This window comes from Armigeres subalbatus, chromosome 3 (assembly GCF_024139115.2).
Source record: "Armigeres subalbatus isolate Guangzhou_Male chromosome 3, GZ_Asu_2, whole genome shotgun sequence".
In the NCBI taxonomy this organism is placed as follows: domain Eukaryota; kingdom Metazoa; phylum Arthropoda; class Insecta; order Diptera; family Culicidae; genus Armigeres; species Armigeres subalbatus.
This window is the reverse complement of record NC_085141.1, coordinates 424,648,100-424,672,087: the sequence shown is the minus strand read 5'-3', so window position 1 is coordinate 424,672,087 and position 23,988 is coordinate 424,648,100. Positions and strand designations below refer to the sequence as shown.

At 38.6% G+C, this 23,988-nt stretch overlaps 1 protein-coding gene and 1 long non-coding RNA gene across 2 annotated transcripts; both read left to right on the top strand.

The window, feature by feature from the left end:
• Positions 1-2,756: 2,756 nt before the first annotated feature.
• On the top strand, positions 2,757-3,489 carry LOC134224380 (uncharacterized). The gene is made up of 2 exons (XR_009982932.1): positions 2,757-3,064; positions 3,280-3,489. It is a non-coding gene; the product is annotated as an uncharacterized LOC134224380 (long non-coding RNA).
• A 2,436-nt stretch (positions 3,490-5,925) lies between these two features.
• Positions 5,926-9,146, top strand: LOC134227392 (rab-like protein 6). The gene is made up of 4 exons (XM_062708810.1): positions 5,926-6,404; positions 6,965-7,614; positions 7,671-8,543; positions 8,606-9,146. The coding sequence occupies exons 1-4, from the start codon at positions 6,272-6,274 to the stop codon at positions 8,783-8,785; spliced, it is 1,836 nt and encodes a 611-aa protein (XP_062564794.1). The 5' UTR covers positions 5,926-6,271; the 3' UTR covers positions 8,786-9,146.
• Positions 9,147-23,988: the final 14,842 nt, after the last annotated feature.

Below are 23,988 nucleotides of genomic sequence, written 5' to 3'. Positions count from 1 at the left end.
AAAAAAAAAATGATCAACAAAATTTAGGCTGTGCAGCTATGGGAAAACTCACTCACTCACACGAATCACGCAGATTTAAAATCCCTATCCATCAGCGAACACACGATTGCAAAATGAATGCTACTCAACCCAGCAGCGAACCAACAAACGATTCATACCTACTGAGTGCCTCCCCAGCAGGAATAAGGGAAACCGAAGATAGTGCGAAAAGAAATCGAGAGATGAGGATAAACCGTTGTGTAGTGAGTGCAGCAGAAAATACTGAGTTGGACTCAGAAGATTGATTCAATTTAGACTCAATGATTCGTTTTGCGGGCTGAATCTTTCTGCCGAATCCTCACTCACCACTCAATTGCGATTTCATTCGTTTACGAACCGAATACAAACAAATACTCGGCTATGCATCATTTGCTATCTGTGGGAAAGATTCGGTGATGAATTTTGTCTGTTTGTTTTTGGCACGATTCGTTACTAACTGAAGCCAAACGGTAGACAATCGAAATCGAAAATATTGGAAGGTCTCGTGTACGTTTGTCTAATTTGCGATTGTGTGTAGAGGTGAGTGAAAGATTAACGCTAAATGAACCGATTTTTCCCATACGTGAGGCTGTGAACCATTCCACCGATTCGTTTAACTTTTAGTTAAAATTTGACACTTCGATGGTTATTTTCCCATCGTGGTTAAAATTTTACTCCGAAGCCGACCCATTTGAGTTTTGACATATTGATAGTGGAATGGTTCACAGCCTTAATTAGGGTCTCGCCGACATTTCTCACCAACACGAACGCAGGTTCGTGGTTGCAAACAATCCCATTTGATTTTGCCGTGACAGCTGCTCGTGGTTGCAAACAAACCGAGTAAAAGTGTGAGTGAAACGTGCGTGTACGTACACGATCGCTGAAAGCCTAATGGCCTTCCAATTATTGAAAGATAAGACATATGGTTCAATATTTTTCGTTCATATCATACTATCATTCAGGTATTACATACCATATTGTTTTAATCTGGAACATGGATTAGACATGAACCATATCATATAGCATGTAGTAAAACAAATGTACTGGAAATGCCCATTTCTGAATAGTAATTACGCTTAACCCCCATTACGCACATGGTCATTTTTCGAATATTGCGCACTTCCCACCTCGTTGGACTCCGCACTTCAGAAGTGCGAGATAATCATAAGTGCGAGATGTCAAATTCCTTTGTTCTCCCGGTTGGCGGGCTGATGAATCGGGTGAATCGGGTTGGCGCCAACGAATTTTGTTTATGTTTTCGAATGAACACGTGAGCTCAACAGGGTTGCCGGAATAATTGTTTCGACAAACTTAAGAAAAATAATAATGGTTTGTACTGAAATATAATCTTTTCGTTACTTTTAAGCAAGTTATATTCTGATTTATTTGCTGCAACACATATTACGGTGATTGCAGTATTGGTTCAACAGACTATTTGACCAAGTTTTATGCATTTAGATGAAACTTGGTATAATAATCAATTATGTAAAACATTTGACATCACTGCTCAAAGTGCGATCTATAATATTCTCAAAAATCCATTGAGAGCTGGAATTGGCAATAATAACATACCGAAAAAGGTATTTTATGAGACGTTGCGGGGTGGCCCGATTATTAATGATTTGTTTTGGTATGATTCTGCGTGAACATTCCGTTAGGTCCGAACACACAATAATGTTTGTAACGTTTAACTTTTCATTCGTGTTTTCTTCAGCGTTTCATGCTTAGAATGCGATGGTATGAATAATCTAACGACACGTTTTAAGAATCATATGAAAAACCTTGTTCTACACACTTAATTTTTTCGCCGAGGCCGGCAAAATAAATTGCCGAGAATCCAACAGCTGATATCTCGGTAAAAAATCTCGGTGAAAGATCGAATTACCGATTGGTCGTAAAATGTTCGACACTACCCAGCTGTCAAAATTTACCGTGCAGTTCGGTAGTGCGTTGCCGATCAATTCGGTATTTCATAAATCACTGGTGGCCGAAAAGTAAAACAGGTAAGATTGATGATGGGACCCATCGGAATGTTCTGCGCGAAATTACAAAACAAACGGGCTCCCACTAATTGTCAAAGTAGATACACACAAAAAACAAACATGGTTTTATAGAAAGTTTTGCACTTTCCACATGAAAAGTACTTGGTTTGTTTAAAAATAAAAATGAAACTAGCCTTCGTAAAAGTTATTTTTTTAAATGAAAGTTCAGTTTTTCTTGTTCCGAATGTGAAATTAAAAGTTCTTCCATTCAACCTAAAAATTGTAAAACTGTCAAATCAGTCACCAGTGAACCGTTGAGCAAAAATAGTAAATAAAAAAATCGTTTTTCCAGTGTTCTTCTCAGTTCTATAGAGGCACTATGGAATACATGAGATGGTCAAAAACAAAACCAAGTTCGGTTCAATGTTGGAGAAAGTACCAGTCTAGCGTATACAGAGGGTCATAAGGGTTTAAGCGAATGATTAAGCCCCAACGAAAGGAATTGCATTTTTCGAAAAGAATCTTTCACATGCTGTGCAAGTGCACATTCTATTTTCGAAACATTCTAAAACCATCTTCTCAAATTATGATTTGTTATATGTCGTTAGAATTAAAAATAATCCACTTATTTAAAAAAAAAACTTCTAAACTTTTGTACAAAATTGTTTTTGTTTTTGCAAATTGATTAACACTATTTTTGACTATTTAACAACGAAAAAGTCTCAGTGTGCGCTAAACATTATTGACAGCCAATTTTACTATCTCGCCTCTATCCCCATTATCGCAACGTAAATACAAGAACAAAACAAATTTTTTTTTCAACCCTTTCAACCGGACAAGTGAGGCCTGGCGTGACAAAAGTGTCTAAGCCGAAAAGTGTTGTTTAGCGGATAATTAGTGGTGCCGGGAACCAAAAAACAGTGTCTAATTGTGTTGTATAGCTATGTCCTGTTTTGTTTTTAGGCCAGGCTGGCCAGACAGTCTAGGCCTCGGTCTAGGCTATAATCATCGCAAAAAATGCCAAATCACCAGAAAAGGCACTGCCCACCGAACGGAACCTGGAGGTAAGTCCTTTTGTAAACGAAAACCTAAAATGGACCGATAGAACGTGAAGAATCACCACCGGTGCGGCATTGTGTACTCATTTCAGCCATCGCTAAAAAGCGCCCAATAACTCTGCTTCAATCTCAGTTTCAATGACGAGAACAAAACTGCTTTTGCTTCGAAAGCATTGCATATCATGGCCTGTACTTATATAAGATTTCTGCTTTTTTTACAGATAATTTTATGTTTCGGGATTTGTAGCTGACGGAAAATTATGCTGCGGTCAAAGGTACGGTGTCTACATGCCTACGATGCGCACCACGATAAGAGGCTACAGTTTGCTACAATACCTTGACGTACTTATAGTGCTGCCTTAAAATTGCATTCTGCCTCAACTAAAATGCTGAAAAAAGGTTCTCAAAAAATAAAAAAATAAAAACTTCTATTCATTAGGATTTGATTCGATTTGAAAGAAAATGATGAAGGAAGGGGGAGGGACTTTTTGGGCTAATGAATGTTTATTTTGGGAATAAAAATAAATAGATCACTCTTACTTTTCACAGTGCCACAATTTGGATTTGACAGTTCTACAGTTTTGAATTGAAAACTTAAACTTTTAATTTCAGAGTAGTACGCACCTCTTAAGCCATGCTGTGCGTAAAAGTTAGCGTACTTTTGTTTTAAACATACCCAACTCTCTACGAAAAAGAACCAACGCAACTTTTTATTTTAACCAACGGTTTTTTTAATTTTATTAATGATTTTTCTTTCTGTGTAAATACGAGCTACAGCTGTTTCGATCTGTCTCATAAAATGCCTTATTGCGATGACCATTTATGACGAGGTTAGATACTTATTCTCGATACTGGACTCGGATACTTATTCAAAAGGACGTACAGTGATCGTTCGCTAATTGGGGCACGACCTCACCCCAACTAGCGAATGCCGTTCGCTAATTGGGGCGTTTTGACAAGCGTCAATGTTGTTTACTTTTCACATTGAACAAAGGAAAATTTTACGCGCCGGAAACTATCGATCCCGCCAAACACGGAAACAAAATGTCAACACGTTTTTGACATCACATTCTGACATTTAGCTGCTTTTTAATTGGGTTTCGTCGCAATTAGCGAACCCCCAACTAAAAAACGCCCCAACTAGAAAAACCCCAATTAGCGAACGTTCACTGTATGTGATCTGTGATTCTTGATGTATCTCAACTAATTGCAAGTTTTCGCCAGGAGAAGTTAATTGCCGATAATTAGCACTTATTGCGTACGAACCAATCACCCAAAATGAGCGCTGAATTCGGGTATACTACCCAGAAACTGGGTATCAAAAATAGAAGTGCCAAAAACGATGTTGGGTAGAGCACAGATAACAGATATTGAGGCTGGCATCCCATACGTGTGTAAACATCCGCAACCGTTAATTCAAATGTATTTTAAATTGGGACCGCGTTTGGCAATCGATTGGAGATGGCGCAAGGATCATTGTTATTGAAAACGCAGCCCGATTGCGGCTGTCAAATGCATTGGCTGCGTTCGACGGTTGTTATTCAGCTGCATCCTTAGGTACTGCCGCAATCAGTTGAGTAGATGGCAGTAGTGGGCCAACGTATATCAATTCAAAAGTTTACACAGGATTTTCAATAAAATTTGTTCTAGCTTCAATATCTGTTACCTGTGGGTAGAGTGACATTGTACCGCGGATGACAGGCGTTTCACCCTCCTGGAATATGTACATGTACTGAGGGTTGTGGGTTCGAGTCTTATCGAAGAGAAAGTGGATACCTCCAATACATTTTTCAAATCAATATCTTCCACATAATGTACATATTCACATATGAGTTTTCACAACATTGTAAATTAATGTCCAAGTCGGGTGGTTCAATCCCCGGAAACAGGCAATTAACTTTGATTGAAATGCAAACGTTGATTTCTCAAATCTGATGGCAGTCCCACGAGCCGGTGACAAGCATGGTGTCATCACAGACAAAATCATCATCAATAGACATAGTCCGCTGTCATCGTTGCAACCAGAGTGTATGTAATTAAGAGTGGCGACACTGTCAGAATTGGAACAAAATTCATCTGTCATTCCCATACAAAATCGTGTTCCAAACGAGCAGGAGACCTGTCAAATGCGGCACATGTCGCCACTCTTAATTACATACACTCTGGTTGCAACGTAGTATGAAAAAAAAAAAAAAATAGCCCAGGACATCCTGGCTACGATCTGGCGATGGGCTAAACAATAGGATGTCAGTAGCTTGCGGTCCCGCATGCAACCAACGCCGAAGCCTCCCCTACCTGTCTGTAGTGATCGTTTACGTGGGAGTTCTATTCAGGAGGGTGTCATCCGCGGTACAATGGCACTCTACCCAACATCGCTTTTGGTACTTCTGTTTTTGGTACCCAGTTTCTGGGTAATATACCCGAATGCAGCGCTCATTTTGGGTGATTGGTTCGTACGCAGTTAGTGCTCATTATCGGCATTTAACTTCTCCTGACGAAAACTTGCAATTGGTTGAGGTACATCGAGCCTTTTGTGTTTGTATGGCTTCTTTATGTCGAAAAATACCTCGTCGATACTTCCGAAGTTTTGTTATCATGAATTAAACGAAATTAAAACAAAAACATTGTACGCCATATTGAATGAATGGTGGGTAGGCGTATTAGCCTTCTCTTCAGTCCCCTGGTTCTATTAGATTGGAGAAATCAAAGTTTGAATCTTTGTTTACAAAAATCACATACGTCCTTTTGAATAAGTACCCGAGAACTATTTGCCATATGGTTGGAAAATCTGCGCACCCCTCGTCACATTGTTTTGCTGACGTTGCCAGCTGTCAAAATTTACCCAAAAGTCGAGTAACGGTTTCAGTTGTGTGCGTAAAAGTTTATGAATGAAATCTGAAAAGTGCATTCGATTCCGTTTTCTATTGCTGCACTTTGCTGTCCTGTTGTTTCTCCATCTGTTTCAACATCGGAATCTGTAATCTTGCGACGAAACTAGAACAAATAGTGCAATCGCGGTGGCATAGTCGCTTGATAAGTGCCTCTTATCAGTGGAAATGTAAATTAAAATGCCATCATCCTCGGTGCTTGGTTGGAGTTGAGAGGCGAAAAAACTTTTCCTTCCATTGAGGTCACCACTAACAGAAGGCCAGCTGCTGCTGCGCTGCGTGCGTTGGCATCGATTGGAACCGTAGTGGTTGCTAAACGGGGAGGATGTTTTCCGTATTCAAAAAGCTGGCCCCGAAGAGCGATGGCTCTGCTGGGGCCTCGAACGTGCCAGGATCCGTCGGCCAGCAGATGTCCGATTCGCTGAAGAAGAAATTCTCCCGCGGGGTGCAGTACAATAGTGAGTAGTTATCGATAGCGTAAAGAGCAAAGTTTTCATGGCTTTGGAATTGAGAGTTGAAATATTATGTTTATTGTTTTTGGATTTTGCAAATTGGTTGCCATTGAATCGTTTTGGTTTTGATGATCAAATAATTTTTATTTATTTATTTATTCATTTATTGACTGTTGATTCGACATAAATATAAATTCACAATAATTATTCTTTTGAAGAGGTTTGCTTCACTTACAGCTGCGAATAATTCAGTTTCAGAAAATTAATAGTTCTTTGGCGAGGTTAAAAAGAGCTTTGACTTCAAATAATTTTAAAACAATCTAATTAGATTTAGCAAAATTATCATTTTTTAGAGCTTCCATATTTGAAAACTTTATTCTCGCTTTGCAAAACACGTGAAATAATTTTCTATTAATACAAGATAGTACTATGGTATTACTTCTACCAGACCTATTTGTTATTAATTGTACTTAGCCTGTTAGTTTTTCCTTTTTTTTTAGTTCAGTAAGAGTTGAAATATTATTCATCAAATAAATAACAAACGAACGATTGTATTCTATTTGTAGTGAAAGTGATCATCAAGGGTGATCGAAATGTGGGGAAATCCTGCCTTTTGGAACGACTTCAGGGAAAGGCCTTCCTCGAGCAGTACAATCCAACCGATCAAATCCAGGTAGCATCGATTCAGTGGTCCTTCAAGGCAACGGATGACATTGTGAAAGTTGAAGTTTGGGATGTAGTTGACCGAGGAAAATCCAAACAGAAGACCGGAGGTCTGAAGCTGAATACGGACGCACAGACAAAGGAAGACATACCCGTGCTCGACGCTGAATTTTTGGACGTTTACAAAGGCACGCATTGTGTCATCATGATGATGGACATTACCAAGGCGTGGACGTTCGATTATGTGGGCAGGGAGTTGCCAAAAGTTCCGGGGGAGATCCCAGTGTTGCTGCTGGGAAACCATTGCGATATGGGCCACCATCGGGTCATCAGCAAAGATCAAATTCAAGGATTCATCGAAGATGCCAGCCATAATCGGTCAGCCGAAATTGTGTATGGCGATAGTTCTATGAGGAATGGGTTTGGACTGCGTTTACTGCACAAGTTCTTTGGTATACCATTCCTTTACCTGCAAAAAAGTGCTCTCGAGGCTTCACTCAAGAAGAACGTACAAGATGCGGATATTTGCCGATTGGAAATAAGCGAGTTTCTGGTAAGAATTCTATTTGAACATTTTTTGAACTGAATAACAAATTAATTTCTTCTCAGAAATCTGACGAATCGGATTACACAAACTTCTTGGAGAATCTGATCAGTCGTAAGAAGACACAACCCACTTCGGCTCCGTCCACTCCCATGGAGCAATTTCCCCGTCCGACAAAGAGCATCATCCTGGGTGGCGGTCATCCGATAATTGTTCCAGACAAAAACAGTCACCTGGCGGTTGCTTCAACCTCCGCAGTCAACACTGCCAAGATTTCCTCTCCGGTAGGCATCAAGGTTTCTGCTTCCCCTGCTCAGCAATCACCAACTATCGAAGCTGTACGGATACCGAAAAGTGCTACAATTGGATCAATTCCTGTGGAAGGAAGCAGCAGTGGTTTCGTAGCTAGCGGCACTGCCGGAAGCTTGTTAAGTTCTCCTGGCAGCAAAATCAGTAATGTGGATGAATTCTGTCCGGATGGAGGCGTTTTAGATAAATCCTTCCTAGACGATGCAATGGACGGTCCAGCTGGACTACAAGAGCACAATCCTGTACAAGAATCCGACAGCGATGACGAGAACCACCACAATCCACTCGTTTCGCGTTTTGACGACGAATTCGTCGGAGATGGTGCTGATCAATCGGTTGAACCTACCATTAAACCAGGTACGGTGCTGGATATACCGCGCAAAATGAACCCCCTTCGCCAAGATCTGACACCTTCTCCCAATCCGGTGGCTGTCGATCGGACATTTTCGCTGTCCAGCATTGAGTTGGAGATCGATCGAGTTGATACGGCGAATGCCGATGCTGGGTCGCTTAACGGTAGCGAGAGTTGGTCACTCGACACGAAGGAACGACGATCACCGGAAGGTGGAGAAGACGTTGGATCCAACGTGTCGGTTACCTGCTCCAAGGGTAGCAGTAGTGGAAAAAAGGTTAATTTTTAATTCAAACTGGTTATATTTATTTTAAAACTGCAATAATTTTGTTCTCTTAGAGTAAAGAAAAAGATAAGGAACGCAGCAGCAGGCACAAAAAATCGAAGAAATCCAGCAGGGAGAAGGACGAATCGCGGGAGGAGCGACGGCGTACCAAACACAAAAGCCACGTTGACGATTTTGTGCAGGAGATGAAAACAAGTGTCGACTATTGCGAGGAAGCGTATGAAGCGATTTGAGAGACTTATGGGAATTGTAGAATATTAGAAAAAAGTGCTTAATTTGCTATACTATTCCTTCCTTTGATATTACGGTTAGTAATATCATGCTCGATTATTATTTTTATATCGTAAACAACTAAGAGATTGTGCTACACTAAAAGCATGTTTAGAACATTTTCAAAGCTAAAAAGTTTCATATCGCGCTTGAGCCTATTTGATGTCATTCAGTTAATCTGATAAAATGCAATTATACCTAGTATCGAATATTATTCCAATCGTGAATCAATTTCTATATAAACTAACCACTTGATGTAATGTTGAAATGCATGAATGAAGAAAAGAGAAATGTTTTATTAAAAGTTATTTGCTCCAAAATCTACAGTTGTGTAATTTTTACATACCGCGTGTACTAGATCAGAAATAAAGGCACAAGCGAACCGGCTTCGCTTGGGACTTCCACATAAGGCTGAACATGAAAGGTCGAGAAAGGCTGAAAAATTGCGAGAAACAGATTTCAATGGAAGAATTTACATATTTGATTTGAAGTCAATGGGGACATAAACGGAAATCAATGGAAATTGCATTTGGTTTTTGATTCTTGCCAAGATTGCTTTAATATTTTTGCCTTTCGCGTATACTAAGTATACCTAAAGGCTATAGGATCACTCCAAAACCGAACTTTTGATAGGCTCGGAGATCCATAGTGTTATATACCAATCGACTCAGCTCAACGAATTGAGGTGATGTCTGCATGTGTGTGTGCGTGTGTACAAAAAATGTGAGACACACTTTTTTGTACTTAGCATTATCCGATTTGCTTGCAACAGGTTGCATTCGACACAGAATCCTTTTTTTGCTATTGAAAATTGGACCAATCGGCCAATGCGTTCCGGAGATATTATAAAAACATTTTTTTCCCATTTTTCCCCTTGGGAAAAAAATTTCAATTTCGAAAAATATTTTTTTGTTTCAAAAACTGCTGAAATGCAATCAAATGAACGCATAAATGTGAATTGATAAAAATAAATGAATATATCACCCTAAAGTGCAATTTTGACCTGTCTTATGTGCTTTTCTTGTTACATTTTATCAGGGGGAGAAGGCGGAGCACTGAATCCCTACCCCAACATGTGCGACATCTGGATTTGGTTCTAAACTGTAAACAACAGAGTTAATTCCAACCCCGTGAAACAAGCACTAGTTCTTGAAGCCACCGATTGTAGGTGTGGCGCTAGTGCTGTTCTTGAAGTTTAAAGCTCCGTTCATATTGCACCGATTACATTTCGCGTGGTTATTTAATGATCGCAAAATGATTTCAAATGTGAAAATTCAAATTTCAATAACTTAAGTTATATTGCTCTGTTTTCGTCATTTATTCAGCATTTTACGTGCGGTAATCATCGAAATCAGCCGAAATTATCACCGAAAAAAACAAATAAATTAATTTCGATTGCCGCCACAACTAAACATGTTCTGGTAAGGTGCAATCTATTTGACGATTGTCTTGTGTCGCTTGTCATCGCAGCGATCATCATAATCCTCATGAATTTATCATTATTGACGAATGAAGGTTGCATGAAGAAAAAGAACCCCATAAAAAATCTTCTCGACTATCTCCCAGACTAAATCGGTTCTCGTCGGTAGCATGGGCGCTGAGGCGCGATTTAAATCTTTACACACGATTTCAACGAAATTTTGTTCGAGCATCCACGTCTGTTCTCTGTGAAATAAGTTTATCAGAATCCGAATGAAAACACACATTAAGGTCCGTCTCATTTACCGAATTAAACTTGAAAGTGCCAGTTCGAAGATTTAATAAATACCCAGTAGACTGGCCCAGCTTAGTATGGGGAGAAAAAAATATTGTCGAATTCCACGGGGCACCTCCCAGGATTGTGTCTTTTGGTGAGCACACCTACTTTTCAGTTGAGGAAATCAATTCATCTATTTGATCTTGACATATAAACTCTTTGGTTACAAACTTGAGCTCACTATAATGAGGGCATCGGAACTAAGATGAATTAATCTTCTTAGCCACTGTACGTGTCATTGACAGGTGTTTTATGGAACACTATTGGAACCTTTTTCCTTTACATTTGATCTGATCCAACTGGAAGTGGATATCGCATTCTGGATAAAATTTTGCTTTACTCTGGACCATTTGTGTGTTGACAGAATAATAGTTTTTGGAAGCATAATGGACTTAGCGTAAAAGTCAGGAGATTAAAAATAATAACTATCGAACTGCCAATGATCATGCACCGGAAAAGGTTTTTTTTGGCTGACGAGAAACCTAACTATACTGCCCATGTCGCAAATGTGTACCATTTGAATTTTTGCCGATTATGAGTTAATCTTAAGAATCCTAGGTAACCTAAGAATTAAATCAGTTTAGTAGTGATTCAAATTGGGCATTTAATTTTAATATGAATCTAAGACATGCATCTCCCAGCAGCTGCCCTAGATTAGTTTAAGTTCAGATTCAAAAGCTCAAAACTGTTGCACAGCTTTGTTCTATTTTATGTATATTTCTTTTCTTTTATGTAATGTAATATTTCTTTTATGTTTTGGCGATTTTTTTTACTACGGAATTCGACACTTTGCAATAACTCGACATTTCTGAGCAGCAAGATAATTATTTTATTTATTTAAACAAAATTCAAACATTATTTTGCTTCAGATTTCAACGAGAATAGTGTTCTAAAATGTGAAGGAAAAATGAATCACTGCTAATCAATCAGTTAATTGGTTTGCAGTCTTATTTTTTCTACTTGCAAAAAAATTGGTTTTCAAACAGAAATATTCATTAGGAATTAAAGGTCCACTCTTTATCACAATGCCAAATATTGTCAAATTATTTCAGACATCTATCAAACTGTTTAGATATCGACATGGGTATCAGGCAGACTTGACAAATTTGTTATTATTATTAATTTGGTATTTGTTATTGTGACAAAGACAGTGCTGATAACTTTTGCGTTATATCGAAACATGTGTATCTAAAATAAACGAATCAGCTATAGAGATAATTGCAATAAAGTTTTGAAACATATTTTAGATGGTGCGCTTTTTCTTTTAACAACAGCTTAAAATCGAGCCTAAAATAAAAATACTGTTTATTTATTTTTTATTCGAATTAAATCTGCCCTCGAGCGATATTGTCGCATGCGTCACTGTGTTCCGTGCTTAAAGCCACCGCTTGACAGCTAGCACCAAGTTTTCGGCTTCAATCACATTGTATGCAGATGACAGCCGTTTCAGGGGGCTGCTTCAGCCCGCTGTTGGCAAACCGAGTAAGCTAATCTACTCCTGCTTTGTCTTGCTGACTGAAAGACACCGTCATAGGCGAAGAGGAGCAGAGAAAAATACAAAACAAAAGAATCACACTCAGCAGGCATTGTTGATAAATTGCACCACTGGTGTTGGTTTGCGTCTAAATCCATTCCAAATCCAATCCAAATCCAATCCAAATCTTTTCCAAATCTAATCCAAATCCTTTCCAAATCCAATCCAATCCAAATCCAATCCAAATCCAATCCATATCCAATCTAAATCCAATCTAAATCCATTCCAATTCCAATCCAAATCAAATCCAAATCCAATTCAAATCCAATCCAAATCCAATTTAAATCCAATCCAAATTCAATCAAATTCCAATCTAAATCCAAATTTAATCCAAATGCAATCCAAATCCAAATCCAATCCATATCCAATCTAAATCCATTCCAATTCCAATCCAAATCAAATCCAAATCCAATTCAAATCCAAATCCAATCCAAATCCAAATCCAATTTAAATCCAATCCAAATCCAATCCAAATCCAATCCAAATCCAATCCAAATCCAATCCAAATCCAATCCAAATCCAATCCAAATCAAATCCAAATCCAATCCAAATCCAATCCAAATCAATCCAAATCCTAATCCAAATCAATCCAAATCAATCAAATCAATCCAAATCAATCCAAATTCAATCCAAATCCAATCTTATTCCTTCCAAATCCAATCCAAATCAAATCCAAATCCAATGTAAATCTTATCAAAATCTAATCCAAATCCATTTCAAATTCAATCTAAATACATTCCAAATCCAATCCAAAACCAATCCAAATCCAGATTCAGTTCAAATCCAATCCAAATTCAATCCAAATCCAATCTAAATCCAAATGCAATCCAAATCCAAATCCAATCCAACTTTAAATCCAACCCAAATCCAATCCTTATCCAATCCAAATCCAATCTAAATCCAATCCAAATCCAATCCAAATCCAATGCAAATCTTATCAAAATCTAATCCAAATCCATTTCAAATTCAATCTAAATACATTCCAAATCCAATCCAAAACCAATCCAAATCCAGATTCAGTTCAAATCCAATCCAAATTCAATCCAAATCCAATCTAAATCCAAATGCAATCCAAATCCAAATCCAATCCAACTTCAAATCCAAGCCAAATCCAATCCATATCCAATCCAAATCCAATCCAAATCAAATCCAAATCCAATGCAAATCTTATCAAAATCTAATCCAAATCCATTCCAAATTCAATCTAAATACATTCCAAATCCAATCCAAAACCAATCCAAATCCAGATTCAGTTCAAATCCAATCCAAATTCAATCCAAATCCAATCTAAATCCAAATGCAATCCAAATCCAAATCCAATCCAACTTCAAATCCAAGCCAAATCCAATCCATATCCAATCCAAATCCAATCCAAATCCAATCCAAATCCAATCCAAATCCAATCCAAATCCAATCCAAATCCAATCCAAATCCAATCCAAATCCAATCTAAATCCAAATGCAATCCAAATCCAAATCCAATCCAACTTCAAATCCAATCCAAATCCAATCCAAATCCAATCCAAATCCAATCCAAATCCAATCCAAATCCAATCCAAATCCAATCCAAATCCAATCCAAATCCAATCCAAATCCAATGCAAATCTTATCAAAATCTAATCCAAATCCATTCCAAATTCAATCTAAATACATTCCAAATCCAATCCAAAACCAATCCAAATCCAGATTCAGTTCAAATCCAATCCAAATTCAATCCAAATCCATTCTAAATCCAAATGCAATCCAAATCCAATCCAACTTCAAATCCAAGCCAAATCCAATCCATATCCAATCCAAATCCAATCCAAATCCAATCCAAATCCAATCCAAATCCAATCCAAATCCAATCCAAATCCAATCCAAATCCAATCCAAATCCAATCCAAATCCAATCTTAATCCATTCCAAATCCAATCCAAATCAAATCCAAATCCAATGCAAATCTTATCAAAATCTAATCCAAATCCATTTCAAATTCAATCTAAATACATTCCAAATCCAATCCAAAACCAATCCAAATCCAGATTCAGTTCAAATCCAATCCAAATTCAATCCAAATCCAATCTAAATCCAAATGCAATCCAAATCCAAATCCAATCCAACTTCAAATCCAAGCCAAATCCAATCCATATCCAATCCAAATCCAATCTAAATCCAATCCAAATCCAATCCAAATTCATTCCAAATCCAATGCAAATCTTATCCAAATCTTATCCAAATCCATTTCAAATTCAATCTAAATACATTCCAAATCCAATCCAAAACCAATCCAAATCCAGATTCAGTTCAAATCCAATCCAAATTCAATCCAAATCAATCTAAATCCAAATGCAATCCAAATCCAAATCAATCAACTTCAAATCCAAGCCAAATCAATCCATATCCAATCAAATCAATCCAAATCCAATGCAAATCCAATGCAAATCTTATCAAAATCTAATCCAAATCCATTCCAAATTCAATCTAAATACATTCCAAATACAAAACCAATCCAAATCCAGATTCAGTTCAAATCCAATCCAAATTCAATCCAAATCCAATCTAAATCCAAATGCAATCCAAATCCAAATCCAATCCAACTTCAAATCCAAGCCAAATCCAATCCATATCCAATCCAAATCCAATCTTAATCCATTCCAAATCAAATCCAAATCCAATGCAAATCTTATCAAAATCTAATCCAAATCCATTCCAAATCCAACAAAAATCCAATTCAAATCCAATCCAAATTCAATCCAAATCCAATTTAAATCCAAATTTAATCCAAATGCAATCCAAATCCAATCCAACTTCAAATCCAAGCCAAATCCAATCCATATCCAATCCAAATCCAATCTAAATCCAATCCAAATCCAATCCAAATCCAATCCAAATCCAATCCAAATCCAATCCAAATCCAATCCAAATCCAATGTTATTCCTTCCAAATCCAATCCAAATCAAATCCAAATCCAATGCAAATCTTATCAAAATCTAATCCAAATCCATTTCAAATTCAATCTAAATACATTCCAAATCCAATCCAAAACCAATTCAAATCCAATCCAAATTCAATCCAAATCCAATCTAAATCCAAATCCAATCCAAATCCAATCCAAATCCAATCCAAATCCAATCTTAATCCATTCCAAATCCAATCCAAATCAAATCCAAATCCAATTCAAATCTAATCAAAATCTAATCCAAATCCATTCCAAATTCAATCTAAATACATTCCAAATACAAAACCAATCCAAATCCAGATTCAATTCAAATCTAATCCAAATTCAATCCAAACCCAATCTAAATCCAAATGCAATCCAAATCCAAATCCAATCCAACTTCAAATCCAAGCCAAATCCAATCCATATCCAATCCATATCCAATCCAAATCCAATCCAAATCAAATCCAAATCCAATGCAAATCTTATCAAAATCTAATCCAAATCCATTTCAAATTCAATCTTATTCCTTCCAAATCCAATCCAAATCCAATCCAAATCCAATCCAAATCCAATCCAAATCCAATCCAAATCCAAATCCAATCTAAATCCAATCCAAATCCAATCCAAATCCAATCTTAATCCAATCCAAATCCAATCCAAATCCAATCCAAATCTAATTCAAATCTAATCAAAATCCAATCCAAATTCAATTCAAATCCAATCTAAATCCAATCCAAATCTAATCCAAATACAATCCAAATCCAAATTCAATCCAAATCCAATGTAAATCCAAATTTAATCCAAATGCAATCTAAATCCAAATCCAATCCATATCCAATCCAAATTAAAATCCAATCCATATCCAATCCAATCCAAATCCAACCAAAATTCAATCTAAATATATTCCAAATCCAATCCAAATCCAATCTAAATCCAAATCCAATCCAAATCCAATGTAAATCCAAATTTAATCCAAATGCAATCTAAATCCAAATCCAATCCAAATTCAAATTTAATCCATATCCAATCCATATCCAAATCCAACCAAAATTCAATCTAAATCCATTCCAAATCCAATCCAAATCAAATCCAAATCCAAATCCAATCCAAATCCAATCTAAATCCAAATTTAATCCAAATGCAATCCAAATCCAAATCCAATCCAACTTCAAATCCAATCCATATCCAATCCAAATCCAAACCAAATTCAATCTAAATACAATCCAAATCCAATCCAAAACCAATCCAAATCCAGATTCAGTTCAAATCCAATCCAAATACAATCTTATTCCAACCTAAGTCCAAATCGAATCCAAATCTATTCCAAATCCATTACTTACGGATCCTGTACACTCCGGTGGTGCAAAGGGCCGACTTGAAAGATCTCCATCCTGAGCGTTGCCCGGCTATCGCTTTAACCTGTTGCCAGGTTAGATTTCGGTCGACTTCTTTTATTTCTTTATTGAGGCTTCGCCGCCATGAGCCTCTGGGTCTGCCTCTGCTGCGATGTCCCGCTGGGTTCCAGTCTAATGCTTGTTTACAGATTTCGTTTCCGCCCCTACGTAGAGTGTGGCCGACCCAGCCCCACTTCCGATCCCGAATTTCTGTTGCTATCGGCCTCTGGTGACAACGACGATTGAGCTCATTGTTTGAGATCCAGTTGTGAGGCAACCAGGCCCGAATTATATACCGCAGGCATCTGTTAATGAACACCTGCAGCCGTTGAGTGTTCTCCACTGATACACACTATGTTTCGCTAGCGTATAACAGCACAGATTTCACGTTAGAGTTGAAAATTCGTATTTTGGTGCGTTCACTTATCTGCCTGTTTTTCCAGATATTTCTTAAACTCGCAAAGGCAGCCCTTGCTTTCTTGATCCGTGCGCCTATGTCGATCTTGGTACCGCCGTCCGACGCCATTTGGCTACCAAGATATTGGAAGCTTTCAACACTGGTTGCCCGGCTACTGTGAAAAATTCCAAATCCATCCCAAATCCAAATCCAATCCATTTCATTCCAAATCCACCTAAATAAAGAATAAAAAAAAATCCAAATCTAATGCAAATATTATCCGAATCCAATCCAAATTCAATCAAAATCCAATCCAAATCCAAATTCAATTCAAATCCAATCTCAATCCAATCCAAATCCAATTCCAATGAAGCAATTTTTTTATGATTTGTTCAATTCAACGCAAACTCATTTTAATCCAATTACTAAAGATCAGTTCATTTAGTACCTGGTGGAACGCAAGAAATATAGGGTTCTGTCCGGTGGGTCGCTTATCCAAAAAGATTGTGAACTTCTGGAGGAGGCGATTGAACCACGAATTGCATCAGCTGTTGGGAGAACCATCCATCGTTCACACCGCGAAAATCGGACGACAGCGATGGGCCGGGCACGTAGCCAGAATGTCGGACAGTAACCCGGTGAAAATGGTTCTCGACAACGATCCGACGGGCACAAGAAGGCGAGGTGCGCAGTGGGCAAGGTGGATCGATCAGGTGGAAGATGACTTGCGGACCCTCCGTAGACTGCATGGTTGGCGACGTGTAGCCATGGACCGAGCCGAATGGAGAAGACTCTTATATACCGCACAGGCCACTTCGGCCTTAGTCTGAATAAATAAATAAATAATTGTGAACTTCTGATCTAAACAACATTATAGGAAATGGCAACTCACCGAATCTCACATCTCTGGAGGTCGAGCTCACGATCTTTAGATCAATAGCCCTTAACTGTTTATACGTCCAGTTGGATTTTCTACTTGGGGGCCCTCCTTAGCCGTGCGGTAAGACGCGCGGCTACAAAGCAAGACCATGCTGAGGGTGGCTGGGTTCGATTCCCGGTGCCGGTCTAGGAAATTTTCGGATTAGAAATTATCACGACTTCCCTGGGCATAAAAGTATCATCGTGTTAGCCTCATGTGATATACGAATGCAAAAATGGTAACCTGGCTTAGAAACCTCGCAGTTTAATAACTGTGGAAGTGTTAAATGAACACTAAGCTGCGAGGCGGCTCTGTCCCAGTGTCCAGTGTGGGGATGTAATGCCAATAAGAAGAAGAAGAAGAAGAATTTTCTACTTTCAACTTTCAGATAGTGGACAAACTTCAAAATTAAATCCACGATGTTTCAATTATGCATTTCTCAATGAAGCTTTTTTTTCAAAAAATTTGCTTCATGGCTTACCATTTTTTGCCCATTTTTACTTATCAATGAATGGCTTTCCATTTTCTTTTGTCATATATTCTATGGCTTACCTTGATTTTTTGCCATTCTGTTTGTTGTCTGCAGCTTACCTTTTTTTTTTACCACTGACATACTTTGGCTTATCATAATTTTTTGCCATTTTGTTTATACTTACATAGGCTTATCATTATTTTTTGCCTTATTTTGCTTATTTTCTTAAATCGCCTAAAAAATATTACCTTGTAGGGGAGCAACAACTACACCATTGTCGTAGCCAAACGATTTGTCTTCCTTCTCCGTGGAAAACAGGCTTTGGACACCGATAAAGAATCAGCGTCCTTCCGCCTCAAGAAACGAACACTGAATGATCTTCATTTATATTCTGTCACCCTTCGAACAATCTAGAATTTCCTGTCAGCCTACTGCGATTGAATTTCAAATTTCTTTTCATTAGCTTCTTAGTATGCTGGCATTTCAAATTGAATTTCAAATTTGTTATCTTTTTTTCATTATTGTCATTTGAAAATATTTAAGTTTATTTATTTATTTGTATTATAAAATAAGAAATACATTTTACTTGTCTATCAATTTAATTAAAAAATGCGAATGATTTATTCAAGCTCACTTTATTCCCCACATTTGGCACCACCGTCTTCGCTGGCACGCCCTCGGTCGATTCGACCTTGCCCGAGTCCGCGAATCCTTGGGCCTCAGTCTGGGTAGACCTCGACTCCACGGATTTCACGGGTTTACACTAGGCCGCACAGTGCTGTGCCCCTTGGACAAAAATGGAAAAATCGACTCTCGTATTTAGTCGAATCAAGTAAACCATGATATTAACATATGTTTCAATTATGCTGTATGCGCATTAGTATCTTTGTGAGGTCACTGGGACGATCAAAACAACTCGTGCTTGTAAACATTTCTATCGCTGAAAGTGGATGATTTATCACCTGTTAGTGAAAAGCATCTTTTTCATTGCCTAAATTTTCGAACGGTACCTTTCACGATGAAAATCGATATGGAAAGCGTAAATCAAGTAAGTAAGATCCAATTAAATGTGTTTCAGTGGGACTTCGATCATTGTGGTAAGTGAAGCTTCCAAGTCTTGGGCATGACGTTATATAGGAAGAAATAATCTACAACTTAAAACAGCTTTTTAAAAAAAGTACATCAAAACACATCTCTGAAAATCGCACCAGATCTCACTTATAGTATTCTTAAGAGAATGGAAGTGATTCCAGCTGCTCTTATTTGAGTTTATCCGACAGAAAACACAATCTGCTGTAAAGTACTTTAAACGAGGTGCATGCAAATCTGCTTCCTAGCCTTTACGCGTTGAAAAAGGAAAAGAAAAAAAAAACATTCCTACACAGGTTTCCGCATCTGAAGCGTCCGATGAGGTTAATTTGCAAGACCTGAAGAATTGTACCTCACTAAGCATTATGCAGAAATTTTCGGTAGAGAGCTCAAGGACGGTGAAACTTGTATGGAAATAGGGTTTTCATAGTTGATTTCGTAGTTGACGAATCAAGCATTCGAAATATCAGCAAATTTTCTTCATTCTGATGATGATCCCAGTCACCACGAGTACGCTGGCTTCTACCCCTCTGTTACTAACTTCATAATAAGATGATATGATTGTACATATCACCAAGAGCCATGACTCCGTAAAGAGTTATACACGCCTGAGCCTACCAAATAAACAAACTTGGAAAAAAATAACAAGTTCCAATGATTTCTGATACCGTCGTTAAAAAACAATCCCTCAAATCATTACTAAGGATATTCTGGATCTATAGTATAAAACATGAGAGCTGGCGTTTACGTCACTTATGAGATGATCAATTGGAAATTGGTCATTTTTTTTATTTTATTTTTTTCGTATAGGGTAAAGTGACCAATAGTGGACCCCCAACCAATAGTGGACCCTCCAGCCATTTTTGCATTATTACTGCACAATGTCAACTTTTCGCTATGAAATTCTATCGGGAGAACCTACCTTACAGTCCTATGATTTGATTACATTCGTTGGAAATGCTATGGAAAGTCAAATTAGATGATTTTTTACAATTCTTTGAAAAATAAACACGAGAGGGTCCATTATAGGAATATTTTGGGGGGTCCATAATAGGGAAGAAGAACGTCCCGAAACGGGACATGAAAATCAAATCAAGTGTCGACTATAGGGAAGCAATTTCCTATTATGGACCCCCGGGGGTCTACTAAAGGGCGAATTCAGTTAGACTTTAAAATGTTAATTTCAACGAATAACGTCGTGTATTACACTCAGCGAACGATCGAAATTCATAACTGGCGCCTTATGAATCTTCGACTGATTATTCCACCAACAGTGATTCTTATACGCAGTTACCTTCCTGAGTAATCAAGCGTCGATGGGCGTGTGGTCTACATACCGGCCTCCCGACCCCGACGTCCATGGTTCGAACCCAGTCTGCCGCACTTCACTTTTTTTTCAAATGAAAATCATCATTCATAAGGCAACTTATTGAAATTCATACCGATTCCTTGTGGCAAATTTTCATAAGGGGTTTGATTGAAAATCATACGTCCATTTTCCTCAGTGTATTTGGATGTTTTATGTATATACCGTGAAGAGGGGATGTAGAGCTTGTTGTTTGATATCAAGCAGAGTTAATATTTTGAAAATTTCTAAGCCGTATGACAGGAAGAGCAAAATTCCGCTACTATGGGGTCCATTATTAGGCATTTTACCCTATTTATTTGGAAGGCACTCTGTGTTCTTAACCGCTACTGTGCCGTGATCTACTGTGGTACTCTGCTGTACAGAGTCTACACAGAATCTATTTTTAGATGTCCATAATTCGTTATTGTTGTCGTTGCCAGTCCATATCATCGTGAGTCCATTGTATTCATTTGTCCATGTGGTGAATTCAGTGATCGTTGCTTTGTTCGGTTGCCATTAATCAAAGTACGTTGGAGGAATGCCTCCGAGAAGAACAGATTTGTCAGTCGTCATTAGGCAGCCGTGTCGGTGAGGCGCGTTCCCCAAAATGCCACCGTACGGACTGCGCTTCTGGCGACTGGCGAGGGTTTGGTGGAGGGACTGGGAATCGAACCCATGACCATTCGCTTATGAGGCGAACGTGTAGCCAACTACGCTACGGGACCCCCTAAATTAGTCAATTGTTGTAATAAAAACTGTTATCATACCACATTATCATATCACATATTTTTCGTAAAAAGATCCTGGTTCTTTGAGGCATATCTTAAAATCTGGCGTTTACGGCACTTATGCAGTTATCTGTTCAACATAGGTCAATGACGCAAATAGTAGTTTTTATCATAAGTGACAATTTTCCCAAGATGATTTCGATTATACGAAGCGTATTATATGTTATGAAATTTGGCGTTTACGCCAGTAATGCAATTATCAATTTAACATAGGTCAATAATGCAAATAGTAGAAAAACTAGTTTACAGCCATTTTCCCAAAGACACCATTGAGTTAAAACGTATAGAATGTAAGTTATGATTTTTGTCCCGTAGTTCCATAGGTTCGAAGCACTGTGGGCCGTCCCGACCGCCCTCTTCAGCTTGGCGTCCTACATCGACTTTTTTCAGCAAGCTCCTCTTGAGGTCCTTACTGATATTATGGTTCGATGACGCAAAGTCGATGATGGCGTCCAGCTGTTCCGTCGCTACCTCGACGGCCGAAAGCCCATCGCGTTTGTGGTTCATCGCCCCCACAAGCCATGAACCGTCCATAATCTATACCGGCGTAGCCAAGGAGAAGGTTAAGTGACACACGCTGGCGCTGCGCACCGAGTTGCCGATTATTGTATCTGGCCTCCTAGGTGGAGACCTGAACAACCCACCTCTTGCGAAGGGGTTGTCGCCTACACTACTACCACTAATTGGCTTGGTTTTCCATTTTGGTCCCACGAGTTGCTCGGGAAAAGAGGTCCACCACGCCAGAGCCCAGCATGACGCGGTAAGGGACAATTACTGTGGAGGGTGCCCAGCAGGGTGGTTCAAAAAATCGATTTTGCTCCACAGTGCTCATCTGATTCTTTACCATGTTCTGAGTGTCCTCTGAAAATTTGAGCTCATTTGGATTAAAACTGATTTAGCACAAGCCGTTTCAAGTTTGCATGCAAATTAGTATGGGGAAATTATTTTTTTTATTAAACTGTTAATGACGCTTCCCCATCAAGCGCATGTTAAAAGAAAACCTACATAGCTAAAAGGGATACTCAACAGCTTTCACCCAACGAAAACCGCAGGTTGATTAATCGTCCCCACAGGCTCCGTTAAAGGCCTAGCTTATTATTTCACCCCCCTGGCCATGCATCCCCTCGGCACGGGTCGCATAACGCCTTGGGATTAGAGGTTAGGGACGATGGTCCCGTTGGTCACACCCACTCACTCTAGCTGATGTCAGAAGGACAACAGTTTCCAGGCTGCACTACCAGCTAAGTACGCAACCCTTAGCTGGCGGTCAATTGCCATCGGAAGACCCGTGGAAACGTGAGATTGGAACTTATGAGGACCAGAGCTGTGTAGGTCGCTCCTTCCCAGATGTCAACTCACCATTTAGCAGCCCGTGTGTGTGGCCCGATCGGACTTTGCATTTCGGAATTATTGAAAAATCATTGTTTTTATCCAAGGGTCCCCGCTTGGAAAAAAAATTTCAAAACCAATACCTTCCTTATTCTTTTTTCTCTATTTTTGAACGAGGTGAGAAAAGCGATTAACCGAGTTTCCCAAATCCCGAAAACATCGCATATGCAAAAACACATGGGGAAAAAATCCGCGGACCAAATTCCCGAGGTGTGAGGCTACCTTAACGATTGATTTTGGAGAGTGTGAGGTGGTACGATTCGCCGGTTTAGTTGTTTTTTGAAGGACTCGCCTTGAGGAATCTAGCCGGGATACAAATATTACCTCTTGGCATGCAGGTGAAACTTTTGCTTGTTTGGCGCTTAAGCGAAGTGGTTACTCCAACCGATTCGGACGGCGAAGCTAGCCGACCGTTATGTGTGTGTGTGTGTTATTACAATCTAACTCCCACTGTCTGGCAGTGGCATTATGGATAGAATATTCGTGCAACTATCAAAATTTAATATAATTGCAAGAATCTTAGATCCGGGAGCTAGAAGGTGATAGCTCTATTGTAACTCCTATAGCCCATTTCAAGAACGCAAGCATTCCGAAGCTATAGTCGTTTGCAATAAGCCCCGCGTGATTACACCCACATATCATAAGGATATCTGAAGTGCATTCACACTTCCTGGATCAAAATTTAACTTTCTAATCCTGGCGCGTATTTAGTAATAAAATTAATCAATATAAAAAAAGGCATTTATGATTTATCAAAAATTACTTACCATTTTCCCAACAGTAATAGTACACTAACCATGTTTGTACATTTACATTTCTTGATCACATTATTAGTAAGGGCATTGCCCGTGCTAACAATCGATCACTCAGAAAATAAGAACAGTTTAGTTATAGTAAAAAGAAGAAACTAAACAGACTAAATAAACTAAATGACTTTCGGTCACCCACACTCCTAAAAATAGTGCAAAACTATACCCAATACAACTTACGACTCAACATTGAAACACGTTAAAACCAACATGAAACTTGCTCACCATATTAACATCTGCATCCACAAAGTTCAAAGCCAGCAGGAACAGTACTTTGACTTTGTTGCGTATCCTTTTTCAAATATGTAAAGAGTTTACACGCATATAAGGACATTTTACAGTCGTTATCA

Excerpts from the sequence above, each read along its gene's own strand:
- LOC134227392 (XM_062708810.1), top strand. The coding sequence starts at position 6,272 with ATGTTTTCCGTATTCAAAAAGCTGGCCCCGAAGAGCGATGGCTCTGCT. Across the intron at positions 6,405-6,964 it reads CCGCGGGGTGCAGTACAATA|TGAAAGTGATCATCAAGGGT; the intron begins GTGAGTAGTTAT and ends TTCTATTTGTAG. Across the intron at positions 8,544-8,605 it reads GTAGCAGTAGTGGAAAAAAG|AGTAAAGAAAAAGATAAGGA; the intron begins GTTAATTTTTAA and ends TTGTTCTCTTAG.